Below are 10149 nucleotides of genomic sequence, written 5' to 3'. Positions count from 1 at the left end.
AAAAGTGTAACTATCCATCATTATAAGTTTGACAAGATTTTCATAAATATCTCATGCCTTTTACGTCTTAAGCAAAAATGATGTTGGATATTTTTTTTTTACAAACATCGAGAGGATATAATTAAACTACAAAAATTTTGACGAAATCATTTAGTTTCAAATATGTTTATTTACAATAATAACATAAAAAATATATAATCCTTGTTCTTCAGCCATCACAACAGAATCTCACAACAAGTTAAGGTGTTAGCTTACCATAGGTCGAAAAAAAAAATTATACTAGAACTCATTACAACTTAAATTAAAAATGTTATGAAAATATCATGAAATTATGTGGTTATAAACTTTTTAGTTCACCTACGAACATGCCCTTTTTCGCACTCAAATCTACACTTTGCTTATGCGTTAACTTGTGATTAGATTTCAGTACTTTCATTTGAGTCCATCACAAGTATTTAACATGTCAACTTATGTATTGGTTAGAAAGCACAAACAGTTCATTTAGGTTACCTAATTCTTGTTATATACATGTCGTACATGTGTCATACCGACTGTTTTATGTTATAATTTTCAAAAATTGCTCTCACCACCATGTCGCACCCGCATCCCAGAGTTATTCCAAAATTTTTCTTGGTGTAACTATTGCAAAATTAAAAAAACAGAACAACAAACAATAAAACAAAACAAAAGAAAACAGTGGGAGGGATCCAAAATCCAGAATCCAAACCCGATCAGGGAAAACGGTCGGAGGAATCATGACTTCACAGTTTGATGAGATAGAAAGAAAGAAAGAAGGAAAGAATGACAGAAACACACAAACACAGACACGCACAAAGTCGCAAATGAACAACAGCTTGAAAAAGAAGTATAGAGTGTAGCTCAAAGAAGGAACACAACAGGTCCCACCCTCTCTCTCTCACATTACATTGGGCTCCACTCGTTGGACCCTACCTTTTACCATCCTGTCCCCACAACCAACCTAATTAAATAAACACCAACAAAGAAAATCTGTCTCTCTCTTTCTCTCCAATGCACAGTCACACTTCACTGTTACACATGAGTCTCGCTGCAAAAAGTGCACATTTTGCAGCAACACAAACCAAAATAAAGCAAAAGCAACAAAAACAATAACCCGCATCAACAACAACATTAAAACATTAAACCAAACACAGAGTTGTGTTGTTGTTATTATAGTTTTCTACTGAGAAAGAGAGAGAGTGATATCTATGTTTGTATAACCAAAAAAAAAAAAAAAAACAGTGATATAGAAGAAGAAGAGAGAGCTCGAGCAATTCTCACAGCTCGGGCTCTTCATATTTTTATATGCACTAAGCTCTGTAAAGAAGAAGAAGAGGAAGAAGAAAAATCCTTGTACAGATTCAAATTCTTGGATTCTGCTTCAAATTCCAGTGGTGGGTACTTTTTATCTCTCTCTGTTTTCTTCGACAACGTATATTTGATCCCTTTTTTTCCTTTTGCTTTTTCATTTTTTTTGTTTTTTGGGACTTCGAGATCCTCTCCCTGGTTTTCACTTTTTTTGAATTCCAGATTCTTTCTCTCACTTTCAAGTTTCTGGGTGTGTGGAAATAAAGGGATCATTATTATTATTAGTACTTGGGAAATGTAAATTTCGAAATTTTTGGTGTTTTTAGCTGGTGGGTATTGCTTTTTCAGTGATTTTAGTTAAAAATAAACATGGGTTTTTTTTTGGTATTATGTTTTTGTATAATATAGTTGATTGTGAGTGAAGTAAAGGACTTGATTGGTTTTGTGAGTTGCTTGATCTGGTGGGTCTTCTGAGAATCTTGCAAATTGGGGGTTTTGCAGTTCAAGTCCCTGAAAATAAAGGGTGTGTGGATTTTTTGGAATTTTATTTACTATCATGCAGCTACAAGCTCTCGTTCACATTCCAAATTTGCTTACTCTATAATACGCAATTTTTTTTTTTTTTTAATTTTTTTTTATTGTGCTACTATATGTTGTAGTTGAGCTGTATGTCTTCTAATTTAGGAAACTAAATGAACAATGGACAATTGTTTGGTATATTATCTTGTAAAAGGCTTTCATAGCAACCAAATAGAGGGCTAGGCAGTAAATTTGCTTGTATGCCTCTTGCTATTTCTTTTATATGTTTATTTATTGATGATATTTTGACTTTTAGAAGCCTTAGTTGTTATAGAAAAATGCTTTATTATGTAATGCTTTGTGTTGGCTAGGATTTAAGTTCTATGTGACTGGTTTTTCACTCATTAGGAAGGAAGTTTATATTCATTGATATTGGATAGTCTTTGGAAAGGAATAAACAGTAACACTATGCTGTTTGGTAGAGTATTCAGTAAGATCTAAACAAAAATGTAGAGCACCTACTGAACTAAATCTCATTCTTATTTGCAGATTAAATTGACTAGAAGAATATTTTATATGTAATGATACACGATTTCCGGACATGGAGAGGGCTAAAGAATCAAAGAAACTTATGGGTATGGGGAAAGTGCCCATTTCTGGTGAGGCGTCAAATGCACATAAGGCCTCAGTAAGGGAATTCGGTCAGCTACCACACTTGCACTTGCATGATGTAGTTCAGCTATCCAATGCACACGAGCTACTCCAGCTATCAAATGCGCGTGAGGTAGGCCATCTATCAAATGCCCGTTCAGTCTCAGTAAGAGAATTGGGCCAGTTATCAAATGCGCGTACAGTCTCAGTAAGAGAATTGGGCCACTTATCAAATGCGCGTACAGTCTCAGCAAGAGAATTGGGCCACTTATCAAATGCGCATATAGTTTCAGTAAAAGATGTTCGTCAGATACCAAATGTGCCTATGGTTTTCGTAAGAGAAGATGGATCTGAAGCAAGGGACTCTCAAGATTCAGACTCACCTGTACCTCTAAGAACATGGAGAGGAAAAACCTCTTTGCCTGAACGTGAAGAACTTATGCCCGATGTCATCACATTCAAGGGAAGTGGGGATTCATTTGAGGAAGGTGGTTCTAGTTCTTTTTCTGGGGCTAGTCATCCCCCTGAACCTGTTGATACAGATCTAATGAGAACGGTTTATGTTCCAATAGGTCAAAACAAATCTGAGGCAGGATGCTTAATGAAGAGCATGTCCATGAAGGGTCCTTTTCTAGAAGATCTTTCAATTCGGGTTCCTGCTAAAAAACCAGGCCCAGCTGTTCTTTCCCCTGCAGAAAGTTTGGTTGAAGAACTAAATGATGTTGGTGCTTTGTGTTCACCATTTTCAGTTCCTCGTGCATCACAAAATACAGAAAACTCCCTCCACCCAGATTCTGATGACAAGGAATGTGTGTGGGATGCTTCTTTGCCTCCAAGTGGCAATGTAAGTCCACATAGTAGCATTGACAGTACTGGTGTTGTTACAGCTATGAGTGTTGTCAATAGCTGTGCCAGTACATATCGGAGTGATGCAATCAGTGATGGAATGCTTAGTGTGGAGAGGAACTTTGAGTATACAAAAGGGAGTGTTAGAGGGGATTCACTTGAGAGTGCAAAAACTAGTGTTAGTCGAGCAAGTGATAGTAGTGGCCTTAGTGATGATAGTAATTGGAGCAACATTACTGGAAGTGCTAATAAGCCTCACAAAGGAAATGATCCTAGGTGGAAGGCTATTCTTGCCATCCGAGCTAGGGATGGAATTTTGGGAATGAGTCATTTTAGATTGCTCAAGCGGCTTGGTTGTGGTGACATTGGCAGTGTGTATCTCTCAGAGCTGAGTGGGACTCGTTGCTTTTTTGCAATGAAAGTAATGGACAAGGCATCCCTTGCTAGCAGGAAGAAATTGTGTAGGGCTCAGACAGAAAGGGAGATTTTGCAGCTGCTGGACCATCCATTTCTCCCAACTTTATATACACATTTTGAGACTGACAGATTCTCCTGCTTGGTCATGGAATATTGTCCAGGGGGTGATCTTCACACTTTAAGGCAACGGCAACCTGGGAAACATTTCTCCGAGTATGCTGCACGGTATGTTATTTGGTGTAGAGGCATTATCTCATCTGTCTAGATCATTTTTTTTTTTTTTTACTTTTTTTTTTCCCATTAAGCCTTCATTCTCATACTTAAATCAGTGTTCTTTCTTTAAGCAGTCATTTTATATCCATTTGAGGTCATATGTCATTATGCGTGCTCATGATCTTGCCATCTCAAGAGTTTTTGAATACCATAAATGTTACAATCATAGAGATATGCGTTACAGATGCTTTATTTACAATGCATTTATGGTTATCTTCTAGTTTCATGTGATTTTTCTATCCATGCAAACTTCCACTTATTCATGATATTATCTTACACACACACGTACTAGATGTACAGAGTTGCTTTCTGATTCTCCCATAGCATCATTATAAAATGGCTCCTTCCTATAGGTAAAGCCTTAGCAATATATGAACTCAATAATGTATCTAAATCTTGGCCTTTAATATGCCTTTTGCTGCACTTTATTTGTGTAATACGTAACATTTTAGCTTTGAACTACAAGATTGAAATGTTGAATTTTTAAAAAAAGCTGACCCATAAAGTATTAAAGAACATATATAATGTAATTTAGGCATAGAATATTCCAAGAGAATAACATTCGGGGTTAGTGATTGGTTCCAGTGTATCAAAAACCAGACTGGATGGTTCAACTTTCAATGGCCTCTATACCAGTCCATTTGGCACCCTATAACTGGTGATTTTAAAAAACCGGTGAAAATAGGACCCAGTGCTTCAACCATGAGATTGGGATCTGGGACTGATTTTACCAGTTTTTTGCGGGTCTTGAAGACTGCAATGCTGATTTTCATCAATTTATGATGGAGGTATAGGTATTGCCATCCCATTCATGACAAAGTGAGATCATGGGGATGTACAGGTATATGCCTCCACGAGTGACTCTTTACATTAAAAAACAGAATGTGCCAGGTATGGTCAACACCTGTGTATTGGAATGTTGGGGGAAGGGGGGGGGGGGGGGGGGTGGGGTTGCCCATACAGGCCAATGGGAGAGCAATTTTCTAATGCTCCAATGCAAGGAGACAGCTATTTGCAATGTGTCCATGACTTTCTAATCCTGAATCCTCATCCTTCTCTAATTCTTGTCTGTCTTCAATTCTTGGTCCTATGTTTCAATTTAGTAGGATCAGTCTTTTCAGATTCCTTTATTCCATTGATATTGCTGCCTTTGATATGAAAGGATGCTCTGTTGTACTTGATGAACATCTCTGAGGCTTTATCTCAGTGCTGTAACCAGAGTTGTTTTACAATTCTGGTGGTCTTAGGCCACTTGAATACCTCTTCTGAGGTCTGTTTACTGTTCAAGCTCCTATGAAGAGATCAAAACAGAACTCTGAAATTGTTTTAGTACCTTGTATTGATGATAAGAAGTAACAGTATCAACAAGATAAGCATATTAAATGCTTACATTGACCAGTTGCAACCACCTTAACCGTTTTAAATGCTCTACTTACTGTCTGAAAGATTAAAATCTTGGGTGTTCAACTGTCGCTGAATAACGTGTAGCATGTTTGAGAAGTTTTTATCTGCTTATGTCAATAGTAACATGGCAGTGCTGTGTTGTTATCATGCCATCCATGCAGGTGCTTTTACACTTTGTAAGTATTTTCCAGTGGACAGAAATATAATTACTCTTTTCCTTTATGCGTGCAGGTTTTATGCGGCAGAGGTTCTGTTGGCCCTTGAGTATCTTCACATGCTTGGAGTTGTGTACAGGGACTTAAAACCTGAAAATGTTTTGGTTCGTGATGATGGACACATAATGCTTTCAGACTTTGACCTTTCCCTAAGATGTACTGTTTCCCCGACCTTGGTAAAAACCTCCTTGTTGGATTCTGACCCTTCAAAACGGGCAGCTGGTGGTGCATTCTGCGTCCAACCTGCCTGTATTGAGCCTTCTTCAGTATGCATCCAGCCTGCCTGTTTTATTCCCCGGATATTCCCTCAAAAAGGCAAGAAGAAGACCCGAAAAACTCGAGTTGAGCTTGGGTTGCCAGCCAGTACACTTCCAGAGCTTGTTGCAGAGCCTACCGCAGCCCGATCTATGTCATTTGTTGGAACCCATGAATACCTAGCCCCAGAAATTATCAAGGGAGAAGGCCATGGCAGTGCAGTTGATTGGTGGACATTTGGCATTTTCTTGCATGAATTACTGTATGGTAAAACCCCATTCAAAGGCTCAGGAAACCGCGCAACACTATTCAATGTAGTAGGGCAGCAACTCAGATTCCCAGAGTCACCAGCAACTACTTATGCAAGTCGGGATCTGATCAAAGGCTTGCTGGTGAAGGAGCCACAGCACCGACTTGGGGTGAAGAGGGGTGCAACCGAGATCAAGCAGCACCCCTTCTTTGAGGGCGTAAATTGGGCTCTAATACGTTGCAGCACCCCGCCAGAAGTGCCTAGACCAGTGGAGGCTGAGTTTCCTGGGAAGTTTGGACCAGCAGTTGACACAATTGGGATTGGTAGCGGCAGTAAAAGGATGGTAGGAGGAGGAATAGGAGGAGGAGGAGGAGGAGGAGGAGGAGGAGGAGTAGGAGGAGGGACAGACATGAAGCCTGGGGGTAAATATCTGGACTTTGAGTTCTTTTAGTTTTGGGAATACAGGATTGTTGTGCTATGTTTTATTAGTTTCATTAGTTGATCCTACAAAGAGTTTTTCCTTCATTACTGTCTACTAGTGGTGATCTTTAGCTTACCTTTAAAAAAAAAATCCACTCCATTTGGAAAATTGGCACCTCAAGTTCACAGAGTATGTGAATTAAGCCTGTTGGGTTGTAAACATGGCCTGACATCAAAATCAGATTATTAGATTATCTCAAACGTAGTATTATATGTAGAAAACTCATTTTTCTTAATTACAGCTAATGTTTCATTTTAATTAAGTTATTGGAACAAATATTACCAGTTGCAATTCATAAAGATTTCTTGGGTCTGTATCCTCTTTGGCTGTTTTTCCAAGGTGTTCATCATTTTATATTGTTGCAATGTAATTAGGTTTAATATGGTGCATGGTCAACAAAAGCCTTGTTGCTTAATTGGTGTCCCCCTATATTTCCAACAGGAATGATTAGATTCAAATCTCTTTCCCAAACTATGAAATTATATAACATTTTTCAGTTTTGAGCAAATATTTTAATGAAACTTTAATTTTGTTAAATTGAATTTTGTTCATGAACTTATAAAATTATAATCACCGTTCATCACATCAATCATATATTGTTAAAAACTATGTATATATTTGGCTACAAATTAGGCTATTTACATCGTCTATAATTTACAATTAATAATTTGATAATTTATGAACTTCTATAAATTTACAATCCAGTTTTAAATCTACAAAAGTTATTATCACTTATGTTCATATATATATATATATATATATATATATATATTTTGAGTTTGAATTTGACTCAATTTAATAGTGAAGCCTTAAACTTGACGCATTTCTTAAATAAATGAATATAAATAAGTTTTTTCTCGTAATAAATTCAACCTATTCATGACACATATTTTAATTCATCTTTCACCTAATTCCTTTCTCCTCAAAGAAAATTATAAAATTTTGCATATAAATTCACATACAGAAAATTAAAGTATAGAATCTTGCATCTTTTTATATTTTCAAGAACCTCCAATTTTACTAAGAATCCCTATTCCCCAATTGGATCATCACAATTTTTTCAAGAATCATAAGTAACTCTTTCTTTATTTTATTCAAATTTATGAAATTCAAATTATAAGACAAAAACAAGATAAGAAACAAATAATATAATGAAGATCAATAGTAATTTTCTTTTGTTAAGTAAATTTAGAAGGAGAAAATTGATGAAAACCATTGGCAGGGCTTATTTTTATCTATTTGTTTTATACCTTTTTTTTCTCCGATCAAATTCAATAATAATAAAAAATATTGCATTTCATATGGGCTGGATCAAGAGACATATTTAGGCTCAGTTTCAAATACAACTAAATGGGCTCTGACGCACAATCTTTGTTTAGACCTAGGCCCATCCATACACAATCCTACCAAGATGTTTTCAAATAAAATATTAGTTTGTAGCTATGTTTAATATTACCAATTGTATCAATAAAAAATATTGATAGAATATGCAAAATTGTTATTTCTTGGTACCTCTATAATAACAATATAAAATAAGGCAGTTTTTTGCCTGATTTATATACTTAGTTTTTACTTCATAATATATATATATTTTAATTGTGATATGATGAATTTTGTTAGTATGTATTATATTTTATTGTTAAAGTTTATACTTGAGAGCTGAGGTAACGTTTGGAAGCATTGTTCTAATAACATTGTTTGTATTTTTTAAAAATACGCGTGGGTGAAAAAAAGTATGAAATATATGTAATGTTATTTAAAAACTGAAAAATATTACGAAAAATGTCATACCAATCGGCCTTAAGTCTTTTGAGAAGAGGATTTGGGTTACTTTCAATGAGTTGGCAACTTGGCATGGTCTTAAATGGGCGTAAGCCTTAAAGTAGTTTCTTATAGGTCTAAACTTAAATGGGCTTTTTTCTTTTTTTGTTGGGTGAAAAATGGGCTTTTTCCTGGGAGAATTTAAATGGGCTTAAAGTTGTTTTAAATAGTCCATAAGTATTTCAATAGGCTTAAAGTAGCTCTAGAACACTTGGCATATAATTATAGTTGATTTAAAATCCAATTTAAGAGACTTGGCACAAAATTATAGTAGAGTAGCTTAATCCTTGGTAAGCTTCCACCTAAATATATTGCGTAGATATTGATCGGTTTTAAAACTTTATAAAATTCAATTTTGTTCCCAAACTGTAAGATCACATCAATTTAGCTCTTAAAATTTTGAAAATGATTCAATTGCATATAAATTACTCAATTTCGAAATAAGAAATGAAGATAGGAGTAAACACTGAATTGTATTCAAAACTTTAGGCCGGTAAAACCAGTAGTTCATGGGCAAATTGAACTCCAACGCACTAGATTTATGATTTTCCCTAAATTATTTTATATAAAACCACCTCTAATCTACAAACCCCAACCAAACCTTAGAAAAGAAATGCCACAGATTATAAAGGCAAGTGCCACATGGTTGCGTGTCCAGTGCAAAACCCATTATTATAAATAATAAAACGATAAATGATTTTAACATATTATGAATAAATGTCCTTTGTCTCAGCTCAAATGTTATATATACTCATGGTTTCAATTAGCTTAACTGATAAAATCTTTAATGGTTGAATAAGATATCTATAATTTAATCTTCGTCTACACCAAAAATTAATTGGTATTTTAGTCTGATGATAAATAGCTATCATTAAAAGCAAAAGTCATAAGTTGAAATTCTCTAAAAGAAAAGTGTTATATATATTATAAACCAAGTGATCCAAACTAATTAGAGGCTCATGTACTTGTAGAACAAACAAATTAACCTTAGATTAATTTATGATTAGTCTGGTGAAATATAATATCAATATATGTAGACCTTAAAGGGCTTTCACACCCTGAACCTAGGTTGTTAGACCGATCCATATAAACCTTCCCGTGCTTTGTTTTTCATACTCTGTTCATTGTTCAATCATCACCCTCCTCATTATTCAATCATCACCCAAAATAGCGCAACAATTTTAACATTTGAGTATTTCATTTTGTCTTCCATTAACCCTTACCATTTACAAGTTACAACGTAATGAAAATGCAATGAACCCGGGCGGGTCCAGCCATATAATTACAAGTTGGATTGTTCCACAATTCTATGAGCTTTTGGCGGTCTTTCTTGGTACAAAGTTTCTTACATTTTTTCTTGTTCTCTTCAACGTAAAATATGATGGATTTGGCTGAAAACTTTTTAGTGAATTTGAAGATCCAATGCGTATTAGCAAATGAACAGAATAAAACCATTTGTGGGTTGCTCATTCAAGAGGTTATTGGATTCTCTGATTTTACATTTGAAGGTGTTCAAAATGGATTTATTCAAACTTCAATGTATCTGTTGATAATATGAATATAAGATGGGTTTTACCGTCTGTTTAGGAATTTACTTATTTGCATAGTGTTTATCAAAATATTTGATGACTTTTATTTTAAATGTGTTACAAAAAACTAAAAACTAGTTTATTTATAAGAAAAAAAAAACA

At 35.1% G+C, this 10149-nt stretch overlaps 1 protein-coding gene across 1 annotated transcript; it reads left to right on the top strand.

Annotated features, from left to right (window-relative positions):
• Positions 1–1010: 1010 nt before the first annotated feature.
• LOC142615845 (serine/threonine-protein kinase D6PKL2) lies at positions 1011–6953 on the top strand. Its single transcript, XM_075788709.1, has 3 exons — positions 1011–1412; positions 2395–3984; positions 5668–6953. Exons 2-3 carry the CDS (start codon positions 2447–2449, stop codon positions 6605–6607), a joined length of 2478 nt encoding a protein of 825 aa, XP_075644824.1. The 5' UTR covers positions 1011–1412; positions 2395–2446; the 3' UTR covers positions 6608–6953.
• The last annotated feature ends 3196 nt before the right edge of the window (positions 6954–10149 follow it).

This window comes from Castanea sativa, chromosome 11 (assembly GCF_040712315.1).
Source record: "Castanea sativa cultivar Marrone di Chiusa Pesio chromosome 11, ASM4071231v1".
NCBI classification, from domain to species: Eukaryota; Viridiplantae; Streptophyta; class Magnoliopsida; order Fagales; family Fagaceae; genus Castanea; species Castanea sativa.
Note: the sequence above shows the minus strand (reverse complement) of the source record. Positions and strands in the feature narration are given on the sequence as shown.

Coding starts and splice junctions, on each gene's coding strand:
- LOC142615845 (XM_075788709.1), top strand. CDS start 2,447: ATGGAGAGGGCTAAAGAATCAAAGAAACTTATGGGTATGGGGAAAGTG. Junction 3,985..5,667: donor TTCTCCGAGTATGCTGCACG/GTATGTTATTTG, acceptor TTATGCGTGCAG/GTTTTATGCGGCAGAGGTTC.